We start from the raw sequence: 25,887 nt of genomic DNA, 5'->3' as shown, positions 1-25,887 counted from the left end.
TACAACTCGGGCCCACCTAAGAATGCACATAATCTCCTTTGTCTTGACTTTTAGTAAAACTTCCTGGGTTTTGCTGCATAAAATAAACACGCTGTATTGGTTCTGGGTCCCTGTCTCTCCATCAGAGGACAGTGGTCCCACCTAGCCCCAGCTTTTTCCTTCCATCTCTGTGTCTGTCTCTTTCATTTTCTCAATCCCCAGAAGCCCCTACTCAGAAACCGGACCGCTCTCTAGCCGCGCTGGATGCGGAAAAGAAATATTTATTCTTCATTCTATTTTTATTTTTTAACATTTAGTTTTTCTTTTTATATCCTTTTCTTACTCACTTCTCTTTTTTTTAAAAAAAAAATATTTTTATTGTTTTTAGAGAGGAATGGAAAGGGAGATAGAAACATCAATGATGAGAGAGAATCACTGTTTGGCTGCCTCCTGCATGCCTACCACTGAGGATCGAGCCCACAACCCAGGCATGTCCCCTTGACTGGAACTGAACCCAGGACCCTTCAGTCCGCAGGCCGACGCTCTATCCACTGAGCCAAACAAGCCAGGGCACTTCTCCTTTTTCATCCTGTTTCTCTTCTCCTGTCCCCACTTTAGTTTTTCTCTCCCCTTTCTTCTTACCCCTTGTTAAAAACTGATCTTATCTGCTTTCTTGACGTTATTATTATTGTAGTCTCTGTTGGCTTACTCATATCTAATTTCCTCACCCCTGCTCCATGTCCATGCACCCTTCCCTTTTCTCTTTCTTTGCTATCCAATTTTTTAAATGCTTTTGTTTTTCCTCTCTTGCTCTCTTCTTTTCCTAATGGCTCAATTAGTTTCACTCACTCAATTCAAGCCTATCTGCTCTCTCCTCTATCCTCCTTTTCCAAAAATAGATGAATTAAAATTTTTTGTTTCTTTTATCTTATTTTTTTATTTATTATTTTGTTTTTTAGTTTTCTTCTTTTCCACTCATTCTCCTTCTACCTTCTCTATACTAAACCGTGGTCCTTCCCCTATTCATTCAATTCCTTAAGCTTACTTTCTGTATAATCTCTGCCTCTACAGATTCTGTCCCCTCCTTTTTCTGGATGTTTGTTGTTTGCATTATTGGCTTATTTGTTTTGTGGTTTGGTGTTTTCTCCCAATATACTAGATCTCAGCCTTCTTTTTTCTTCTTTTTCTTTTCTCTCCTACTTTTTTCCTTTTCTCAACATCATTTTTGCTCCCTTTTCTCTTTCCTAATTCTCTTTTCTCTGGTGGTCACTTTTATTGGGGTTATCGGTGTCATGAGTACATTCGTCTTTTGTTCCATTTGTGTCATGTCTTGTTGAGTTGTATTTTGTGTTGTTCAGTCAACGTGGTACAGAGTGAGCCTCATAACCAGACACCCTGAGAGAAGACTCCATCCATGAATGGGACAATAACACTCAAGACCCAACTACACCAAGAGAACCCAAATATCACAAGTAGGGGGATTCCCAAGGACATGCAGCCCAGAAGACCTGAGAGATTGCACACTGATTCCCACAAAATATCTACTATATAAGACAAACTCAAAAAAATCTGGGTGACATAGAAGTTTGATTTAGTACATAGAAACAACCACAAAGGAATAACAAAAACGAAGAGACAAAGAAACAACCCCATATGAAAGAAAAGAAGGAATCACCAGAAAAGGAAATAAACAAAATGGAGGCAAGCAATTTGTCAGAGAAAGAATTCAAAGCCATAGTTATAAGGATGCTGTAAAGGATGGAAGACAAATTTAACATGTGTAAGAATCAAAAGGAAATAAAGAAGAATCAAGAGGCAATGTAGAATGACATAGCTGCAATAAAGAGCACAATGGAAAGTATCAACAGTAGACCAGAAGAAGCTGAGGACCACATCAGTGAGTCAGAAGAAAAGGTAAAGACACCCAAGCAGAGCAGCAACTGGAAAAATAAAAAGCAGGAGAAGAGCCTAAGGGAGATATGAGACAACATGAAATGAAACAACATCCACATAATAGGGGTGCCAGACTGAGAGGAAGCTAAACAAGTACTAGAAAATCTGTTTGAAGAAATAATGACGGAAAATTTCCCTGATTTTGGGAAGAAAAAACTCACAAAAATCTAAGAAGCTCACAGAGTCCCAAACAAGATGAATCCAAAAAGACTGACACCAAGACACATCATAATTAAATCAATGACAAAGTAAGAATCTTAAAGGCTGTCAGAGAGAGACAGAAAGTTATCTACAAGGGATCTCCCATTAGACTATCAACTGATTTCTCAAAAGAAACACATCAGGCCAGACAGGAATGGAATGAAATATACAAAGTGATGCAAAGCAAGGGACTGAATCCAAGACTACTATACCCAGCAAGGCTATCATTCAAAATTGAAGGTAAAATCAGGAGCTTCACAAACAAAAAAAAAGCATAAGGGAGTTTATTACTACTAAGCCAGCAATGCAATAAATACTAAAGAGACTGCTATAAAAAGAAATAGGAAGGGAAGAAGGAATACAGGTTACTTATATCTGACAAAACAGACCTCAAAGTGAAGGACATAACAAGAGATAAGGAGGGCCACTTCATAATACTAAAGGGAATTTAATACAATTTAACAAGAGGATATAACTTTGGTAAACATATGTGCACCCTATATAGGAGCACCCAAATACATAAAAAAAACTTCTGTACGATATCAACAGCAATACAATCAAAGTGGGAGACTTTAATATCTCACTGACACTATTCGATAAATCCTCTAAACAAAAAATCAGCAAAGAAATAGCAATCCTAAATGACTCACTAGATCAGATGGAATTGACATCTTCAGAACATTTCACACCAAAGCTACAGAATATTCATTCTTCTCAAGTGCACATGGGACATTTTCAAAGATAGACCATATATTGGGGCACAGGCAAAGTCTCTTCAAATTCAAGAAGATAGAAATCATATCAAGCATCTTCTCAGATCACAATGGTATAAAATTAGAAATCAACTACAATTAAACAATGATAAAAACCCAAACTCTTGGAGGCTAAATAGCATTCTATTAAACAATGATTGGGTTACCAAAGAGATCAAAGAAGAAATAAAAAGCATCCTGGTAACAAATGACAATGAAAACACAGCAATCCAAAATCCATGGGACACAGTGAAAGCAGTCCTGAGAGGGAAGTTCATAGCTCTACAGGACTACCTCAAAAAAAAAAAAAAAAAGAAAGAAAGAATGAATGATAATAAATTATCTAACCCAACAACTCAAAGAATTAGAAAGAGAGCAACAAGAAAAGCCCAGAGTAAGCAGAAGGAAGGAAATAATAAAGATCAGAATGGAAATAAACAACAGAGAGACCAAAAAAAAACAATACAAAAGTTCAACAAAACCAAGAGCTGGTTCTTTGAAAGGATAAACAAGATTGATGAACCTCTAGCGAGGCTCACCAAGAAACAAAGAGAGAGGACCCAAATAAACAAAGTCAGAAATGAAAGAGGTGAAGTAACAACAGACTCCACAGAAATACAAAGGATTGTAAAAAAATACTACGAACAACTCTACTCCAACAAACTGGACAATTTAGACAAATTAGACAAAATAGACATGTGCTGGGGGGGTGGTAGTGGCGGGGAGGGGTCAATGGAGGAAAAAGGAGACATATGTAATACTTTAAACAAATTTTTTAAAAAGTGTACAAATTGCCAGTTAGAAAAACAGTCACAGAGATATGAATAAAGTACACCATAGGGATATAGTTAATAATATAATAATAATTATGTATGGTGTCAGAGGGGTACTAGACTTATTGGAGTGAACCCTTAGTAAGTTATAGAAATATATATTCACTATATTGTACACCTGAAAGTAATACAATATTGTATCTCAACTGTAATTAAAGGATTAAAATATTTTTTTTTTTTAAAAAAGGTCTACGCCCAGGCTGGTGTGGCTCACTTGGTTGGGCACTGAAAGAAGATTGCCAGTTCCATTCCTGTTCTGGGCCAGTGCCTGAGTTGTGGGCTCAATCCCAAGTAGGGGGCGTGCTGAAGACAGCCAATCGATGTTTTTATTCTCACATTGATGTTTCTCTCTCTCCCTCTCCCTTACTTTCTCCTTAAAAAAAAAAAAAAAATCTATTAAAAATATTTTTAAAAAATAAAAGGCTGCCAAAACCGGTTTGGCTCAGTGGATAGAGCGTCGGCCTGCGGACTGAAGGGTCCCAGGTTCGATTCCGGTCAAGGGCACGTAACTTGGTTGCGGGCACATTCCCAGTAGGAGGTGTGCAGGAGGCAGCTGATCGATGTTTCTCTCTCATCGATGTTTCTAACTCTCTATCCCTCTTCCTTCCTCTCTGTAAAAAAATCAATAAAATATATAAAAAAAATAAATAAATAAAAAATAAAAGGCTATGAGATGGCCACTCAAACTAAATAAAACATCTTCCCACTAAAAAAAAAAAAAAAAAAAATTTTTTTTAGTTGAGATGACCTTATCCATCAACTAATAGAAGATCTTCAACCTTTCTGAACTTTATAAATAAATATTTTGTCTTAGGAAGTTCCTAATCACCATAGGTTTATAAAATATGGGTAGGGTAGGCACCAATTGTCATAATAGCTATGGATACATAAATATATACAAATTCATACATATACCAACATATGTACATGGAGATACACACAGATAAAAGAGCCCATAGGTACATAAGTGAAAAGATTATTTCATGGAGGATAAAGACAAAACATGAAACTAGTGCTGGATTATAAATTTTAAGTTGGTGGGCAGAGAGTGTATAGAAGAAAAGTTTTATGGTAACTGAATCAAGTGAAATATTTCAGTAATATTTAAAAAAACATTTACATAATCTACAAATTATTCTGCATAATAACAGGATCTTCTAAGATATACAACTTTTTCTTTTAAAATGTAATAAACTGACAAATACTGGAGTACCGTTTTTATGAAAACTTTGACCATGAATAATACTATATACATATATATCTTTAAGCATTTAGAATCAAAATATAAAAAGATTATATCAATGAATGCAGTATGAGAGAGAGAGAAATAGTAAAAAGGAAATCCTTACCTCATTGATCAAGAATTGGAGCTGCAGGACAGCTGCACCACTTTCATGTTGGCAATAACAATCAACACCAGGTCTCCCGAGTCTAATATAAATAAAAGTCAAGGATTCTAACATTTTAATTAGCACTTCTACTAACAAGAAAAAAAAATAAACTAACTTATCTAATAACTTATATTTTGCTTTTCAGTTATCCTAACTTTTGTAAATAGTTGAAAAATCTTAGTCTTTGTTAATGCAAATTGTATTATATAGCACGGGGTATCAGCAAAATGGCCAAAAAAGACATCCCTCACAACAAAAATAATCTGGCATCCATATACAGACAAAGTGGCCTTCATGGAAGCCTACTAGATTCAAGTAGGAGATTGTGAAACCCTGGGGCAGTCCCAGAATGAAGAGAACCATTTTGAGAAGGCAGGCTCACATCCAGCTCTCCAAAACAATATGGAAATAGCTCTGTACACCTGAGAATGTGGTTACAGCCCAGTTTGGATTTGGATTTGTCATCAGCAAACACCATACACCAAGGGACCCAGAGGAGTCAAGCCCACAAATGGATCAGGTAATAGGCATAGAGACCTTGGTCCCGGTTGTGGACTCAGAAATAGTCTTTGAGCCAGCTCCAGCCTGTTTCAGCTGCAGTGTGGAAGCCCCTAGAGGTAAGGCTACGAAATTTGATCAGATTATAGATTCGAGTCTGAAATGGCTCTGTAATTCATTAGCCCCCTGCCTCAGCCTATGTTGAGCTTCTGTGTCAAGCAGGCCTGCTGGCACAGGCACAAAACAGGATAAATTTCTGTCTGTGCCCCCAGAGATCCTGAAAAGGCCCTATACACAGCCCCAGCTCCTAGGGCAGTCCCAGAAAGAAAATGAAATCACTCTCTTGAAGAAATATATGCATCCCCATATTCAATTCATAATTATTTACAATAGCTGAGATATGGAAACAACTGAAGTGTACACTGATGAATGAATGAATCAAGAAAATGTAGTACATATACCTACAATGGAATATAATTCAGTCATTAAAAAGAAGGACATTTGTGACAACATGGATGGACACTGAAGGCATCTTGCTGAGTGAAACAGGTCAGACAGAGAAAGACAAATACTGTATTGTCTCACATGTGTAGAATCTACAAAAAAACAAACAAATAAACAACCCAAAACACCAAAATGATAGATACAGAGTACAAATGGGTGGTTGCAAGAATTAGGGGGCCAAATTGGTAAGATGGTCAAACGGTACAAATTTCCAGTTATAAAATAAATAATATCTGGAGATGTAATACACAGCATGGTAACTACAGTTAATAATACTGTACTGTATATTTGAAAGTTACTAAGACAGTGGAAAATACAAGAGAAAAATTTTGTAACTGTGTGTGGTGATGCCTATTAACTAGACTTATTGTGATCATTTCAACATATACACAAACATCAAATCATTATGTTGTACACTTGAAACAAACACAGAATTATATGTCAATTATACCTCAAAAAGAATAAAACAGAAAAAATGATTCATGTTGTCTATAATAAACTCACTTCAAATACAAAGCCATAGGTAAGTTTAACATAAAAGAATTAAAATAGATACATCATGCAAACATTATTTTTTAAAAAGCAGGAGTTCCTATATTAATATCAAGTAAAGTTGATTTCAGAGCAAAGAAAGTTGCTAGAGACAAATAAAGATGTTATATAATGATAAAGGAATTAATCTACCAGAAAGACATAACAATCTATATATATAAAAAGCCAGCGACCAGAACGCTATAACGACTGGAATGACCGGTCACTATGATGCCCACTTAGGCCAGCAAACTGGCTCGATCAGGAGTGGGGCCGGCAGCTAACCTCCCGCAGCCCCTCCCCCCACCTGGCCCCGCCCCTTATGGGTCCCCACCACCCCGTGGCCCCTCCCCCAAGCCAGCTCTGCCCCCAATCGGCCCCCCCACTCTGATCAGGAGCAGGGCAGGCTGGCCAACTGCCCATGGCCCCTCTCCCCAAGTGGCCCCGCCCCCGATCACTCCACCCCACTAATCGGGGGCAGGGCCAGCCAGCCAATTGCCCACGGCCCCTCCCCCTTGCCAGCCCAGCCCTCATCAGGCCCCGATCAGGGCGGGCTGGCTGGCCAACCTCCCGCTGTCTCCTCCTCCCAACAGGCCCAGCCCTGATCCACCCAGATTGGGCTGGGCCAGCTAGACCCCACCCATGCATGAATTCGTGCACTGAGCCTCTAGTCATACATATGTGCACACCAACCAGCAGAGCCCTGAAAAACAAAAAGCAAAACTAATAGAGCTGGAAAGAAAAATAAATATATACAGAAACAGGGTTGGAGAACCAAATTTAATCTACTCTCAGAATTTGAGAGAATTAACAGACAAATAAAAAAATTAGTGACTGTCAGGAGTCATGTGTGGGGGTGGGAGAATTGGAGAGCTAGGGTATGACTATAAAAGGGCAACATAAGCCTGACTGGCATACGCTCAGTGGTTGGGCATCGACCTATGAACCAGGAGGTCATGGTTCAATTCCTGGTTAGGGCACATGCCTGGGCTGCCAGTGGGGGGCGTGCAGGAGGCAGCCAATCAATGATTCTCTCTCATCATTGATGTTTCTATCTCTCTCTCTCCCCTCCTCTCTGAAATCAATAAAAACCTATTTTTTAAAAAGGGCAACATGAAGCCCTGGCAGATTTTTCTCACTGGTTAGAGCATGGGCCCTCAGACTGAAGGGTCGCGGGTTTGATTCCAGTCAAGGGCATGTACTTTGGCTGCAGGCTAACCCCTGGCCCAAGTCGGAGTGCATGCAGGAGGCAACCAATCCATGTATCTCTCTCACATCTATGTTTCTCTCTCTCTGTCTCTCTTCCTTCCTTCCATTCTCTCTAAAAATCAATGGAAATAATATCCTCAGATGAGGATTAAAAACAACAACAACAAAAAGGTAACATGAGGAATCACTGTGATGATAGAAATGGTCTGTACCTTGAGTGTATCAATATCAATAACTTTGTTGTAATATTACACTATAGTTTAATAAGATGTTACTATTAGAAGTTGGGTAAAGAATACATGGGATTTCTCTGTATTATTTCTTATACAGATGGCAAAGATTTTATATGCATACTAGAGGCCTAGTGCATGGATTCATGCACCAGTGGGGTCCCTCGGCCTGGCCTGCGAGGATCAGACCAAATCTGTGCACCAGGCCTCCAATATCCCCTGAGGGGTCCCAGATTGTGAGAGGGTGCAGGCCAGGCTGAGGGACCCTACCAGTGCATGAATCCATGCACTGGGCCTCTAGTAAGAATATTTTTTTAAAAATAGGCCAATAAATTTGACAATGCTGGTTTTCACAATTGTTAGTTCTAAAGAAACAATAATTTTTATGTGGTTACAAATATATTCACTCATCTGAATACTTAAGAAAATATAATTGTTATTAATATAGCAAGTAATGAACACAAACTTAAGGATACATTCGTATAGCACCTGTTCTCGTCCCAATAGCCAAGATTTTCTGAACTGGATCAAAGGCTAATGCTGTGGGCTGATAAGGAAAACCATGCCGGACTGTCTGAAAGAGAGAAAATAGTAAAAATAGTCATCAGGGAAATAAAAATCACAAATACCACTATCCAACCACTAGGATGATTAAAATAATATTCTTTTTTTGCTTAAAAAAACCTATCACGAAATGTTGGTAGGAGTGTAAAATGACACAACCATTTTGGAAAAATGTCTTGCAATTTCTTATGAAATTAAATATATATTTGTCCTATCACCTAGAAACTTCACTCATATGTGTGTACCCAAGAAAATAAAGAACATATGTACAACATAATCCTATATAATAAAAGTCTAGTATGCTAAGTGTCCAGTTGACCGGTTGGCTGTTCAACCAATCAAAGCATAATATGCTAATGATATGCTAAGGCTGCTCAACTGCTTGCTATGACATGCACTGACCACCAGGGTGCAGATGCTCCAACCGGTAGGTTAGCTTGCTGCTGGGGTCTGGCTGATTGGGACTAAGTGAGACGGGCTTGCTAACCTCCCGCGTCCCTCCCCGGCCCCGATCATGCACCAGTGGGGTCCCTTGGCATGGCCTGCACCCTCTCACAGTCCAGAACCCCTCAGGGAATGTTGGAGAGCTGGTTTCGGCCCAATCCCGCAGGCCAGGCCGAGGGACCCCACTGGTGCATGAATTCGTGCACCAGGCCTCTAGCAATTAGTATAAGTATGGCCCTAACAACTTTATATACAACGAACTAGAAACAGCCAAGATGTCCAACAAAAAGAGAATAAAAAAACAAAACTGTCATATACTAATAAAATAGAATACTATTAAACAATTAAAAACTACTGAAAGATGCAACAACATGGATTCTCAAAAACATTATGCTAAATTAAAAAAGCAATATGCAAAAGAGTGCATATAGTATAATTACAGTCATATTGAATTTTGAACAAGTAAAACTAAAATATGATGAAAAAAATCAGATCAGTGGTTGACCTGAGCAGCACTGACTGGGAAAGGATCTGACGGAACTTTATTGAGTGAAGTAATAGTCTATATATTTTTAAAAATATTTTTATTGATTTCAGAGAGTAAGGGAGAGGGAGAGAGAGATAGAAACATCAATGATGAGAGAGAAATCACTGATCGGCTGCCTCCTGCATGCCCCCTACTGGGAATCCAGCCTGCAACCCGAGCATGTGCTCCTGACCAGAATTGAACCTGGGACCCTTCCATCCGCAGGCTGATGCTCTATCCATTGAGCCAAACCAGCCAGGGCATATTCTATATTTTGAGAGAGGTCTAGATTGCATCAAAATTCAAAATTCATAAATGGTTCAATTAAATTTGTGATTTCTATGTATGAAATTATACCTCAAAAAAGATAAAAATTATTATAATATAATGTTCATGATATGCATATTGAAGTTTTAGGAGGTAAAGTGTGCTGACATCTGCAACTTACTTTAAAATGCATCAAAAAAAGTAACATGGATAGATGGGTGGATACATGGATGATAAAATAAATATAGCAAAATGATAACTATCAAATCTAGGTGGTGAGTATATATGTATGTATGTATGTGTGTAGGTATTCACTTGTCTTTCCCTAGCAAGATAAAGCAGATGAGTCAATACTAATTAGCCTCTGCTTCTATATAAATTACTAGTGACCCAGTGCATGAAATTCATGCACATTAAAAGGGGATTAATTAGAAGAAATAATTTAATATTGCTATTTGCCCTTTCTCTATAATAGAAGTGTCAGAAATGAAAGAAAATTAGTGAAATGTATATGAAAACCTTCCTTCTGTCAGAGTCTAGGTCCCCTGGTAGCCTCAGGTCCCCTGGCCCGGTGCCAGGATGGGAGGGGGTTGTCCTGAGGGCCCCCAGCCCAGACTGGGGCAGGTGGTGTGCCTTGAGGTCCTCCATCAAGCCCTGCCAGGTGGGGGACATGGCCTGAGATTCCCCTGTCAAGTCCTGCTGGGTGGGGGGCATGGCGTGAGGTCCCCCGTCAAGCCCCGCCAGGCGGGGAGGGGGCACAGCCTCAGGTCCCCCATCAAGCCCCACCGGCAGGGGGGCACAGCCTCAGGTCCCCTGTCAAGCCCCACTGGGCAGGGGAGCAGCCTGAGTTCCCCGGACCCAGCAAGCCCCGCTGGTGGGGGGCATGCCCTGAGGTCCCCTGTCAAGCCCAGCCAGGCAGGGGGGAGCAGCCTCAGGTCCCCTGGCCTGGTGCTAGGGCAGGGGGCACAGCCTGAGGTCCCCTGTGAAGCCCACCTGGTGGGGGGCATGGCCTGAGGTCCCCCGGCCTGGCGCTGGGGTGGGGGGGAGCAGCCTGAGGTCCCCTAGCCCAGCACCAGGACAGGAAGTGCACCTTGAGGTCCCCCATCAAGCCCCGCTGGGTGGGGGATGTGGCCTCAAGTCCCCTGGCCTGGCACTGGGGCAGCGGGTGCGACCTGAGGTCCCCCAGCCTGATGCTAGGGCAGAGGATGTGGCCTGAGGTCCCCCAAGCTCCCCAGGGGTGGGGGAGGGAGTAGCCTCAGGTCCCTGCTGATTGCTCATTAAGGCTCCTTATGGGAACTTGGCCTCAGCTGTGGGTGCAGCCATCTTTGTGACGGAGTGATGGTCAATTAGCATATTCCCTCTTTATTATATAGGATTCTTAGGAGTAGAACAAGATAATGAAAAATAATCCTTCATTAGCTTTAGGACTAGGAACAGAGCAGTCACATTTGTATTAGATGGGGCAGAACAGAATTATGAAACTAAAGCCCTGATCATATACTAAAATTGTTACAATGACTATTGTGATAGTTCCAATGATATCTTTAGATTGGATTTGATTCCTTTGCCAAACCCTAGAATAAGTACTTTTGGCAGACAACAAATAGCAAAGCCAAATCATGATTCAATACTCATCAACATTATCACAACTATAAAGAAGATTACCTTGATCATGACAATAACATGCCCTGGAAATAAGGGTGTATATCAAGGGAAATAGGTGATTTGCAGCATTATTTCCTTCTTAAGTGACTGCCCCCATTTTAAAAAGTCTGAAGTTAAGAGCTATCAACCAAATACAGAATGTGGAAAATTCTGTAAGACAAATGATCTAGTTTCTTCAATTATCAATAGCATGGGGTGGAGGGTGGGGGGGGGTGAGGGGGGTCGGTGCAGAGGGGGGAGAAGGGGAACTATCATAAATTAAAAGAATCTTAAGAGAGGTCTTAGTATAAAAACATGAATAGTGCATATTGAAAACAATAAATGTAGAGATAACTTTTAATAGTTATTTAAACTTAATTTACTAGTAAGTAGACAAGTTAAAATAATGCAAAAATCAAGGACAGTTTCTAAATTGAAAAGCTCTCATAAAATTAACACTGTGACACAACAGCTCAGAATTACTGCATACCAATAAAAGGCTTAATAGGAGTAAGAGTACAGGATGAAAGTATGCTAAACATCACATCTTAAAATGAAGTTAAAAAGTAAGCAAACATCAGATCCAAAATATTCCATTCATTTCAGACTTAACTCTATTAGATAAGTAGGAATTAAAGATTGGTTTAGAAAAATCTGAAAGTAATCACTAAATCAATTCACACACAACTCTTTGTGTGTGTGTACTGTTTTCCTCAACACACATAAAATAAACATATATCCCTCAACACTGGAAAAGGGATATAAAACATATAGCAAAAATAAAAGAGAAAATCAAAAAGCATTAAAATAAATGTCACAAAATCCCACATATTGTGTGATTTCATTTTTGTTAAATGTCTAGAATAAACAAATCTATACAGACAGAAAGTAGCTTAGAAGCTTCCTAGATAAAAGGGTGAGAAAAGAGGATTGGAGGGTAACAGCCATATTTGGGGGATAATAAAAATGTTTGAGAATTAACTGTGATGATAGATGCACAACCCTGTGAATATATTAAAAAAACACTGAAATGTACATTTAAAATAGATGAATTGTGTGGTTTTGAATTATACCTCAATTGAGTTGTTAAAATATCCTATATAATAACAGCGTAATATGCAAATTGACTGTCACTCCAACACGAGATGGCTGCCCCCAAGTGGTCAGATGGTTGTCCCCATGTGAACACAAGTTGGCTGCCACAAAGATGGCCAGCAGGGGAGGGCACTTGGAAGGGACCAGGCCTGCAAGGGAGGGCAGTTGGGGGCAATCAAGCCTGCAGGGGAGGACAGTTAGGGGTGACCAGGCCGGCAGAGGAGGGAAGTTGGGGGCAACCAGGCCTGCAGGAAAGGGCAGTTGGGGGGACCAGGCCTGCAGGGGAGAGCAGTTGGGGGTGACCAGACTGGCAGGGGAGGGCAGTTAGGGGCAATCGGGCTGGTAGGGGAGCAGTTAGGCATCAATCAGGCTGGCAGGGGAGTGGTTAGGGCAGCCTTGGGCAAACTACGGCCCGTGGGCCGGATCTGGCTGTTCTATCCGGTTCTCTTGCTCTCCCCTCGCTTCTTTACTTTGAATTTATATTAGTTCACACAAACACTCCATCCATGCTTTTGTTCCGGCCCTCCGGTCCAGTTTAAGAACCCATTGTGGCCCTCGAGTCAGAAAGTTTGCCCACCCCTGGGTTAGGGGGTGATCAGACTGGCAGGCAGAAGCAGTTAGGGGCAATCAGGAAGGCAGGCAGGCGAGCAGTTGTGAGCCAACAGTCCTGGATTGTGAAAGGGATATCTGACTGCCCGTTTAGGCCCGATTCTACTGGGATCGGGCCTAAACGGGCAGTCGGACATCCCTCGGGGGTCCCAGATTGGAGAGGGTGCAGGCTGGGCTGAGGGACACCCCCCCTCGTGCATGAATTTCATGCACAGGGCCTCTAGTATAAAATAAAATTCAAACAGTAAGGAAAGAATGTAGATTAATTACAACAAACATAAATGAGAGAAATTTCAATACTAAAATACTAACTGTAAATATACATCTCGAACCTCAGAGGGAAGGCAGGGGAGATTGGGTAGTAGGAAGAGATCAACCAAAGAACTTGTATGCATATATGCATAACCAATGGTCACTGACAATAGGGTGGTGAAGGCGTGGGGTGGGAGGTGTGGGCTGGCTAGAAGAATTCAATGGGGGGAGGGAAGGGGACATATGTAATACTTTCAACTATAAAGATTTAAAAAATAAATAAATAAAATGAAAAAAATATATACATCTTTGACTAAGCAACTCAATTTCTAGGAATGTACATACAGGGAAGGCTTATATATAAGGGAGTTTATTACAACATGTAATAATAACTGACTTTTAAATGTCTACCTATAAGGAACTGATAGAATAAATTATGGCACAGCCATATCATTGAATACTATACAACTCATAGAAAGAATACAGTAGACCTGTATGGAATGACAGATAAGATATATTGTTAAGGAAAAAAAGTATGAAAAAAAGTATGTATATTATACTACAATTTTTGCTAAATGATAAAACCATGTTTACATATATATGCAATAACTATCTCTGGAAGGATATACAAAAGATTGATAACACTGGTTGCCTCCAGGGAGAGGAACTGTTTAGACACTTACCTAAGCATGTATTAACAAGAGGAAGACATTCAATCTGTGTTAAAAAACAAAATCTAGAGTGACAATAGCATCACAGTGAAGTGAGAGGACTCTTAGTATCAAACTTTAAATCTACAACTAATCAGACATCCATAATCCAACAAAGATTCCTCTGCTCAACACACTAGCATAAATGAGAGAGCCACACATTGGTACATCTGAGTGGGGGTATTGGAACACCTAGGGGAGACAGGAGGGAAGACAAAGACAGTACCTGCCACCACCCCAGTAAATGCAGTAGCAGTAGAGGCATCAGGGTGCAGTCCCACACTACTGTCTGGTGAAGAGTAAGAGTGGAGAAGAAACAGTCTTGGCACCTGAGAATCCAGTTCCCTCTCCTGAGGACTGTGGCAGAGCCTCAAGAGCCTCATAGCTGTAGTTGGAATGTGTCTACAGCACAGCAGCTCCAGCAGCCATATGGAACGCGGAGGCAGCCTGCCAGGTTCAGGAACCCAGATCTCCAACAACCACCGCATTCCCCCACCATTGATATCAAACTATACTACAAAGCAACAGTAATCAAAACAGCAGGATACTGGCATAAAAACACATACAGATCAGTGGAACAGAAAAAGAGCCCAGAAATCAACCCATGCCTGTATGGTCATTTGATACTTGACAAAGGAGTCAAAAACATACAATGGAGTAAAGATAGTCTGTTCACTAAATGGTGTTGAGAAAACTGGACAGATACATGCAAGGAAATGAAACTAGATCACCTTTCTCACACCATACACAAGAATAAACTCAAAAAGAGATAGAGGAAGACGTAAACAGATAAAAGAACATACCATGTTCATGGACTAGTAGAATCAACATCATTAAAATGTCCATACTACCCAACGCAATCTATAGATTCAGTGCACTCCCCCTTAAAATACCAACGGCATATTTCACAGACCTAGAAAGAACTCTCCAAAAATTCATCTGGAATAAAAAAAGACCCCGAATAGCTGCAGCAATCCTGAGAAAGAAGAACAAAGTAGGTGGGATCTCAATACCAGATTTCAAGCTGTATTACAAAGCCACTGTTCTCAAAACAGCCCTGTACTGGCACAAGAACAGGCATATAGAACAATGAAATAGAATAGAGAACCCAGATATCGACCCAAACCACTATGCTCAATTAATATTTGACAAAGGAGGCATGAACATACAATGGAATCAAGACAGTCTCTTCAATAAATGGTGCTGGGAAAATTGGACAGATACATGCAAAAAAACGAAACTAGACTACCAACTTTCACCATACACAAAAATTAACTCAAAATGGATAAAGGACTTAAACATAAGATGGGAAACCATAAAAATGCTAGAGGAATCCACAGGCAGAGAAATCTCAGACATATGATGTCATGCCATTTGTTTATTTTTTCACCGATACAGCTCCTAGGGCAATGGAAGCTAAAGAGAAAATAAACAAATGGGACTACATCAAAATAAAAAGCTTTTGCACAACAAAAGAAACCATCAACAAAACAAGAAAGCCCACTGTATGGGAGAACATATTTGCAAATGTTATCACTGATAAAGGTTTAATCTCCAACATCTACAGGGAAGTGATACAACTTAATAAAAGGAAGATAAATGATCCAATAAAAAAATGGGCAACGGACCTAAATAGAATCTTTTCAAAAGAAGACAGAAGGAAGGCCAGGAGACATATGAAAATGCTCAAAGTCACTAATTATCTGAGAGATGCAAATCAAAACGAGATGCAAATCTCACACCTGTCAGAATGGCAACCATCAACAAATCAACAAACGACAAGTGCTGGCGAGGATGTGGAGAAAAAGGAACCCTCGTGCACTGCTGGTGGGAATGCAGACTGGTGCAGCCACTGTGGAGAACAGTATGGAGTTTCTTCAAAAAACTAAAAATGGAGCTCCCATTTGACCCAGTAACCCACTTCTAGGATTATACCCCGAGAAACTAAAAACACTAGTCAGAAAGGATATATGTACCCCTATGTTCATAGCAGCACAAATCACCATAGCTAAGATTTGGGAACAGCCTAAATGCCCATCAGCAGATGAGTGGATTAGAAAACTATGGTACATCTACACAATGGAATACTATGCTGCTATAAAAAAGAAGGAATTCTTACCATTTGCAGCAGCATGGATGGACCTGGAGAGCATTATGCTAAGTGAAATAAGCCAGTCAGAAAAAAAACAAGTATTATATGATTTCATTTTAATGAACTAATAAGCAAAATAGAGACAGACTCATAGATAGAGAGCAGACTGACAGCTGTCAGGTTGTGCAGGGTGAAAAATGTGAAGGGATTAAGGGAAAAAAACTCACACAGACAGCAGTATGGTGGTTACTAGAGGGAAAGGGGATGGGAGGAGGTAGACAAGGATAAAGAGGAGATAAATGGTGATGGAAGGAGACGAGGTGGTAAACATGTAATACAATATACAGATGACGTATTATAGAATTGTACACCTGAAACCTATGTAATTTTACTAACCAATGTCAACCAAATAAATTCAATTAATAAGTTTTAAAAAGTGTGTTAAACTCTTAATTATAACATAAATGTTAAGGGGTGAAAAAGCGTTGAAAATAACTCTAGCCCTGGACAGTATACTCAGTGGTTAGAGCACTGGCCACACAAACCAAAGGGTCGTCTGATTGATTCCTGATCAAGGACACATCCCTGGATTGCAAGTTAGATCCTCAGCCCTAGCAGGCAACCAATTGATGTGTCTCTCTTACATTGATGTTTCTTTCTCTCTCTCTCCTCCCTCTCCCTCTCCCTCTCCCTCTCTCTCTCTCTCCCTCTCTCTCTCCCTCCCTCCCTCTTTGCCACTCTCCCTCTTTCCCACCCCCCCTTCCATTCTAGCTAAAAATCAGTGAAAAAATATCCTCAGGTGAAGATTAACACAAATAAATAAATAACTCTACTGCAATTTAGTAACAAATACACAACATAAAAAGAAATAATTTTTGAAAATCTATATTAATAAAAGGGTAATATGCTAATTACATCCCTTGGGACCGTGGCTGAATCAGAGGTGATTAGGGGGATCAGACTGGCAGGGGAGAGCAGTTAGGGGTGACCAGGCCGGCAGGCAGAGCGGTTAGGGGCAATTAGGCAGGCATGCAGGTGAGCAGTTAGGAGCTAGTGGTCCCGGATTGTGAGAGGGATGTCTGATCCCACTCGAGCCTAAACTGGCAGTCAGACATCCCCTGAGGGGTCCCAGATTGGAGAGGGTGCAGCCGGGCTGAGGGGACCCCCCCCCCTCAAGTGCATGAATTTTCATGCACCGGGCCTCTAGAAAGAATATAATAAGGGAAGAAGAAAAGAATTGAACTGGTATGTGAATGAAGATAAGATGCTATAAGAAGAAAAAGGAACTATTTTGTCTGAGACATTTTACATAAACTTCATGTTAATCACAAAATAAATCCAGAGCTGAGACATGAAATACAAAAACAGACTAAATGAACAAAAACATCATAGAAAACCACCAAACTAAAATAACAAACATAAGCATGAGGGAAAGGAAACATTGGAGATATGGAACCAGAAATCAAAAAATAAAATGACTGTAGTAAGTCCTCATATATCAAAAATCAACCTCAATGTTAATGAACTGAACTCACCAAAGGCACAGAATAGATGGATGGATTAAAAAACAACACCCAACTATATGCTGACTTCAGGAGATTCATCTCAGCTCCAAAGACAAACATAGGCTCAAGTGAAAATGTGGAAGAAGATACTCCAAGCAAATTGTATCCAGAGAAAAGCAGATGTAACCATATTTATATAAGACAAAGTACATTTCAAGACAAAAAAGGTAAGAAGAGACAAAGATAGACATTTTATAATAATAAAGGAGATAATCCATCAGGAAGACATAACATTTTAAGAATATATGCATCCAACCTAGGAGCAACAAAATATATAAAGCAATTTTTAACATACTTAATATGACAAGACAGCAGACAATAATAGGAGATTTTTTTAAAATATATTTTATTGATTTTTTACAGAGAGGAAGGGAGAGGGATAGAGAGTTAGAAACATCGATGAGAGAGAAACATCTATCAGCTGCCTCCTGCACACACCCTATTGGGGATGTGCCCGCAACCACGGTACATGCCCTTGACTGGAATCGAACCTGGGACCCTTCAGTCCCCAGGCTGATGTTCTATCCACTGAGCCAAACTGGTTAGGGCTAATAGTAGGAGATTTTAACACTCCACTTACACCAATGAATAGATCATCCAGCTAGAAAGTCAACAAGGAAACATCAGCCTTAAATGACATATTATACCAGATATTTATATAACTTCCCATCCCTAAAAGACAGAATACGTTCTTCTCAAGTGTACATGGAACATTCTCAAGGATAGACCATATGTTAAGACACAAGTCTCCATAAATTCAAGAAGACTGAAATCGTATCAAGCATCTTTTCTGACCACAACTGTACAAAACAAGAAAACTACAAGAAGAAAGCTGGAAAAATCACAAAAATGTGGAGACTAAAAAACATGCTAGTGAACAACTATTGGGTCAATAAAGAAATAAAATAATAAATCAAAACATAGATAGAGACAAATGAAAATGAGAACACAACATACCAAATCTTTGGGATGAAGCAAAAGTAATATTAAGAAGGAAGTTTATAGCAAACAGGCCTACCTTGAGAAACAAGAAAAATCTGAAATACAAAAAAACCATCATGGAGAGGGAACCAAGATGGCGGCATAGGGTATATACCTATACTCGCCGCCTCCCACAACCACATCAAAATTCCAACTAAAATATAGAACAACGATTATCTAGAACCACTGGAAAGCTGGCTGAATGGAAGTCCTACAACTAGAGAAGTAAGAAGAAAGCACACTGAGACTGGTAGGAGATGCAGAAGCACAGAATGGGTGGGTCCAGCACCCAAGTGTGCCACTTCTTTAATCGGGAAGGAGATCATCTCTGCAGAAGCCTCCCAGAGGAGCAAAGACCCCCAGACCAGGATCCCAGAGCTGTAAAAACCAGTGTGGATTGGAACTCAGTGACACAGAGGCTGCTGGAGACACAGCTGTTCCTCTTGAAAGGCTGGCATCCTGAACTGAACTTACAAGGTCCTGCTTCCTCTGAGCTCCAGCACCAGGGCGAGGCCCTGAGGGACACATTGGTTTGGCATAGGAGCAGGAACTTGGGGGTGGCTTTCTCCCAGATGGAGGTACAGGGATCATTGTTCCTGTACTGGGACCTCCCCAGTCTCAGGGCTAACTGGCAGCCATTTCTGTTTGCTCTGCACTGGTGATTCCCTAAGACCCCACCTCATCCAATTTACAAGCCCACCCAAGTTGCCTGCAGTGGCTTTTGCATACAAATGGCCTGTCCTTGAAAATCTCAAACAAGCTGTTGCTGGGTCAGGGAGCCCCAAACCTATCAATAAAAGGCCCAAGACTCAGCATCAGTACCCGCCTGCCTTGTTTCATAACTGGGCCACATCTGGTCAATTCCAAACCCCATACAAAAAGGAGGAATCTGAAGATTTCTCTGTAGCTCCTGCTGGTGGCTCCAGGCAGTGGCCGACTTTGCACCTCCCTGGAGACCCAAGAGCCAGTGTACCCAGTGGTCAGTGTGAGACCATATCAGATTACAGCTCTACACATTCATAAGCAACACATTCAAGGGGCAGACTCAGTAAGCACCAAAGCCCCACTGAAGTCCTACTCCACAGGGGTGTCTCCTGCATAGCAGCTCTCCCACTGTAATCCCAGTTGGACCTCATAGCAAATGGGCCTGGAGGTCAATTCCTACCAGTGACACCAATAGCAATCAAGTCTCAACTACAAGACTGTGCTCACAGCCCACAGAGGGGTGCACTTAGAGTTCCCAGCTCAGGTGACTGGGGAGGTTGAGCCACTGGGCCCTATAGAATACCTACTACACAAGGCCACTCTACCAACTCAAGGAGACATGGTAGCTCTTCCCAATACATAGAAACAAACACAGGGAAGCAGCCAAAATGTGGAGACAAAGAAACATGTCACAAATTAAAGAAATAGAAGAAAGCAAACAACTGGATATAGAGTTCAAAACTACTGTTATAAGGTTACTCAAGTATCTTCTAGAAACCTCCAAGAAACTTAGTGAGACTTTCAAGAATCTTGGTGAGAATGCCAAACACATGGAAAAGGACCAGTCAGAAATTAAGTATACACTGAATGAAATAAAGAATAATATACAGGTATTCAACATTAGAGTAGAGGGTTCTGAGAATCAAATCAACGATTTAAAATATGAGGAAGCAAAAAACACCCAACAGAAGAGCAAAAAGAAGTAAGATTCCAAAAATATGAAGATAGTGTAAGGAGCCTCTGGGACAACTTCAAGCATACCAACATTCACATTATGGGGGTGCCAGAAGAAGAGAGCGAGCAAAATATTGAAAACCTATTTAAAGAAATAATGACAGAAAACTTCCCCTACCTGGTGAAAGAAATAAACTTACAAGTCCAGGAAGCACAGAGAGTCCCAAACAAGAAGAACCCAAAGTGGCCCACACCAAGACACATCATAATTAAAATGACAAGGGCTAAAGACAAAGAGAGAATCTTAAAAGCAGCAAGAGAAAAGCAGTTAGTTACCTAATAGGGAGCACCCATATGACTGTCAGCTGATTTTTCAACAGAAACTAAGCAGGCCAGAAGGGAGTGGCAAGAAATATTCAAAGTGATGCATAGCAAGGACCTACAACCAAGATTTACTCTATCCAGCAAAGCTATCATTTAGAATTGAACGTTAGACAAAGAAGTTCACAGACAAGAAAAAGCTAAAGGAGTTCATTACCACCAAGCCAGTATTATATGAAATGTTAAAGGGTATTCTTTAAGAAGAAGAAAATGAAAAAGATAAAAAATATTAACAGCAAAATGGGAACAAATACATATCTACCAACAATTGAATCTAGAAATCAAAATTAATAAGAAATCTAATGAGTAGAATAAACTGGTGAATAAAATAGAATCATAGGCATGTAAATGGAAAAGACTGATGATTCTCAGAGAGAAGGGAGGTGGGCAGGAAGAGATTAAACAAAGATCTTATATGCATACTAGTGTCCCAGTGCACAGATTCGTGCACATTGAAAGGAAATTAATTAGAAGTATTTTAATATCACAAGTTGTGCCTTGCTAATGAAAAGAAAATATGATTCTACTGAGTCTCCTATCGACCTACTCCAAGACTTTTGTGAGGATCAAATGAGATGAGGCACGGGAAAATGATTCAAACATTTGTTTAAATTGTAAAATGTTTTCACCTGGCTATAAAGCAAGTTGGGTTCCTGGGCTGAAGAAACTCCAAGGAGGCTAGTCGCTAGGGAGAGGAAGCCGGACTACATGAAGTCATTACCTGGCACCCACAGTGACCATTTCTGGGGTGGGCTGGACTGTGGGCCACACTTTGCACCATGGGGTCTTGGCAGCATTGGCTGCAATTTGGTGGGGTGTCACTCTGGGGTGGTGGCGGGGCCTATGTCCCACATGGGGGAAGCTGAGTGTTGGTTTGTTGGCGCCAAGTCCATGGGGCCACTTATTTTTAAATGGCCAGTGCACATCATGGCAGCTCCTGTGTTGAGCATCTGCCCCCTGGTGGTCAGTACATGTAATAGCTACTGGTCAGATGGATACTTAGCCATATAGATGATATAGATATAGATATAGATATAGATATAGATATAGATATAGATATAGATATATAGATATATATAGATATAGATATAGATATACTGCGTTTCCCCGAAAATAAAACATCCTCCGAAAATAAGACCCACTTACAGGTTTCCTTCTGAGTGAAATATAAAGCATCCCCCGAAAATAAGGCCTCCAGGCTCTGTCTCAGAATGAAAATTAATTTACCGTAAACTGGTCGCTAGGGCCGCCCCGACTGGCGTCTAGCAACCAGTGACGTTACGCGGAGTCCTGATGTCACTGCTGTATGGAGGCGGAGCGGAGGTCGGAGCGAGCGGTGAGCGCAGGGCAGGAGAGAGGAGGAGACTTTCGCAGATGCGTGTAAAAGAACAGGAGGATTAGAGCGGATGGGACACGGCAAAGGTGGTGAGTGCTGGTCTGTCTCTGGTGACACTACCTGATGCTCGCGGCCGCCTTCATGATAACTGAAGGTTCTCAGTCAGTGGCAGACCCTGCTCCAGCCCAGATCCAGGCCCCAGCAAGCCCAGTGATGGTCCCTAGGCAGGCCCCAGGGGGTAAATGTCTGATAAAGGGGTAGGGGGGATGTCTGGTGAAGGTGTTCAGTGGCACAGAGGTAGGGGGAGGGGGATCTCTTAAAATGACACAGGAGGATCAGAGGGGGCAATCAAAATGACACAGGAGGATCAGAGGGGACAATCAAAATGACACAGGAGGATCAGAGGGGACAATCAAAATGACACAGGAGGATCAGAGGGGGCAATCAAAATGACACAGGAGGATCAGAGGGGACAATCAAAATGACACAGGAGGATCAGAGGGGACAATCAAAATGACACAGGAGGATCAGAGGGGGCAATCAAAATGACACAGGAGGATCAGAGGGGACAATCAAAATGACACAGGAGGATCAGAGGGGACAATCAAAATGACACAGGAGGATCAGAGGGGACAATCAAAATGACACAGGAGGATCAGGGAGACAATCAAAATGACACAGGAGGATCAAAAGGGGTTACTAAAATGGTAATCCCCCCTCTGATTCTCCTGTGCCATTTTGATTCCCCCCTCTGATCCCCCGTGTCATTTTGAGTGATCCCCCTCCCCCAACCTTGATACCCCAATTCCTTTTTTTTTACCCCTAGAAATGAGCGCAAAAAGAAAATCTACTCCGTGGAGTACAAGAAAGGAATCGTGGAAGACTCTTGGGGCCAAAATCTTACTGCTTTCTGCAAAGAGAAGATGTTGAGTATCCAATTGGTCCGAAAATGGCGAGCAGAGTATGGTAACCTCAATGAACAAGTGGACAAGGGAAATGCTAAAAAGCACAAGGGTGGATCAGGTCGGCAACCATTATTTTCCGAGCTGGAAGACCTGATCTGTGAATGGGTTGTTGACAGGAGAGCAAAGGCTTTGGTTGTGAATAGGGCTCAGATTCAAGAATTTGCCCATGCAATGGCACCACAGTTTGACATAGCCCCCGAAGACTTCAAAGCATCACAACACTGGCTGGATAATTTCCTTCAGTGAAGTGAACTGTCTTTAAGAAGATCTACAACATTGTTTAGGTTGGAAGATACTCAAGTCATTAAGCGAGCACTTGCATTCAAGTCCTTTATTGATGATGCTGACTTCTCTAAATACCATCTTTCCAACATGATTGCTATGGATGAAACTGCAGTGTTTATGGGCCAACCATCTCAAACAACAATTGAACAGTGGGGTGCCTCCTTAGCGTACATTCCCTCCACTGCTTACGAAAGTGCACGTGTTTCCTGTATTTTGGCAATTCGTCTGGATGGCACTAAAATCCCACCTTTAATCATTTCTAAGGGCAAGAAGGAAAAGATTGAACGTGTTTTGGGCATTTTTATTCTTGAAACTGAAAAAGTCTGGGCCACACAAGCAGTTATAAGGAAGTGGGTCGATTTAATGCTGCTGCTTGTTATGCGAGGGAGCCAAAGAGGTCTGCTAGTCTGGGATGCAGCCAGCACTCACCGCGCTAAAGACATGAAGACATTTCTTCACAAAAGAAAAATAGATCAGATAATGATTCCCGCAGGAATGACAGCCTATCTCCAGACTCTTGATATTGCAATAAACAAGCCATTCAAAGACAATTTGACCATGGAAATTAATGACTACATTGAAAATAGAATGGAGAGAAATCAGCGTGGAAACTTTGTGAAACCTAAACTGCAAGAAGTTGTGACTTGGGTGAAGAATTCATGGGAGAAAATCACTGACAGTTGCATTGCAAATGCACTGCGAGCAGGCTACCTTGACAAGAAGTACTCATTTAAAGACAGTGCTATTGCTAAACATGAGAGATTTGGTCCACTGATTCTGAAAGAAATGGAGTCACAAGAAATTCACCAGGAAATTCAGGAATTGGATTGTTATGATGATGTTCCAGAAGATGATGACATGATTGTCATTGAATAAATGAGTAAATTCTTGATACTGTAGGATTCACAGTTTGTCTGGTTTGTGTTGACAACTACCGTACTACCGTACCGTATACAGGTAATAAATTTCCTTTTTTTTCATTTAACAATAAATGTGTACCGTATTCTTCTTCATGGAAAAATAAGACATCCCCTGAAAATAAGACCTAGCGTGTCTTTGGGGGCAAAAATTAATATAAGACACTGTCTTATTTTCGGGGAAACAGGGTAGATAGATATGCATTACCTATGGACACAAACAATAGGGTGGCGAAGGCCTAGGGCTGGGTGGGAACCAGAAGGAAGCAATGGGAGGAAAAAAGATGGACATCTATAATAATCTCAACAATAAAGATGTAAAACAAAAACAAAAACCTATCATTACATTTTAAGGAAGTAGAAAATGAACAAATGAAGCTCAAAGTTAGTAGAATTAAGAAAATAATAAAAGATCACATCAAAAATTAATGAAATAGAGAATATAAACACAATAAAAATATTAATGAAACAAAGCTGGTTCTCTAAACAAAATTGACAAAATTTTAGCTAGACTCACGAAGGAAAAAAAGAGAGAAAACTAAAATAAAACATAAATGAAAGAGAAGTTACAAAATACACTACAGAAACATAAAGGGCTATACAAGAATACATGGAAGTCTATACACCACCAAAGTGGACAACCGAGAAGAAATGACCAAGTTTTCAGAAGCATACAACCTTCCTAGCATGAATCATGAGGAATTAGAAAACCTGAATAGATTGATCACTAGTAAGGATATTGAACTAGTAATCAAAACCTCCCAAAAACAAAGTCCATGACTGATGACTTCACTGGTGAATGCTACCAAACATTCAAAGAAGATTTAATACCTACCCTTGTCAAACTCTTCCAAAAAATCAAAGAGGAGGGAATGCTTCCTAACTCATGAGGCCAACATTACCCTAATATCAAAAGCAGGCAAGGACATGACAAAAAATGAAAATTACAGGCCAATATCTGATGTCAAAATCCTCAATAAAATAAAAACAAAAGAAATACAACAATACATTCAAAGGATCATATACAATGATCAAGCTGAATTCATTCCAGGGGTGAAAGGATAGTTCAACATCCACAAATCAATCAACATGATAAACCACATTAACAAAATATAAAAATCATATGATTATCTCAACAGATGCAGAAAAAGCATCTGACAAGATACATCCATTTATGATAAAACTCGCTCAATAAAATGGATAGAGAAAAAAGCGCTTCAACATAATAAAGGTCATACATGGCTAACATCATACTCAATGATAAAAAACTGAAAGCTTTTCCTATAAGATCAGGAATAAGACTAGGATACCAACTCTAGCCAGTTGTATCCAACACAGTACTGGTAGTCCTATTCAGAGCAATTAACCAAGAAATATAAAGCATCTGTACTGAAAAGAAGTAGTAAAAGTATCACTATTTGTGGATGATATGATTTTATATATAAAAAACTCTATAAAGAATTCACCATAAAATTATTAGAAATAATAAACAAATACAATAAAATGGCAGGATA

The 25,887-nt window shown here is 40.5% G+C and overlaps 1 protein-coding gene across 1 annotated transcript in view; it reads right to left on the bottom strand.

The window, feature by feature from the left end:
* The window catches only part of STXBP5L (syntaxin binding protein 5L), a 228,629-nt gene that overhangs the window by 180,359 nt on the left and 22,383 nt on the right, over positions 1-25,887 (bottom strand). The window contains 2 exon segments of the mRNA XM_080656813.1: positions 5,068-5,149; positions 8,558-8,655. Of these exon segments, the coding sequence (XP_080512939.1) occupies positions 5,068-5,149; positions 8,558-8,655 (180 nt within the window).

This window comes from Plecotus auritus (genome assembly GCF_963455305.1).
Source record: "Plecotus auritus genome assembly, chromosome: 2".
Taxonomy (NCBI): Eukaryota; Metazoa; Chordata; class Mammalia; order Chiroptera; family Vespertilionidae; genus Plecotus; species Plecotus auritus.
The sequence above is the reverse complement of the archived record's forward strand: the minus strand, read 5'-3'. Positions and strand labels throughout refer to the sequence as shown.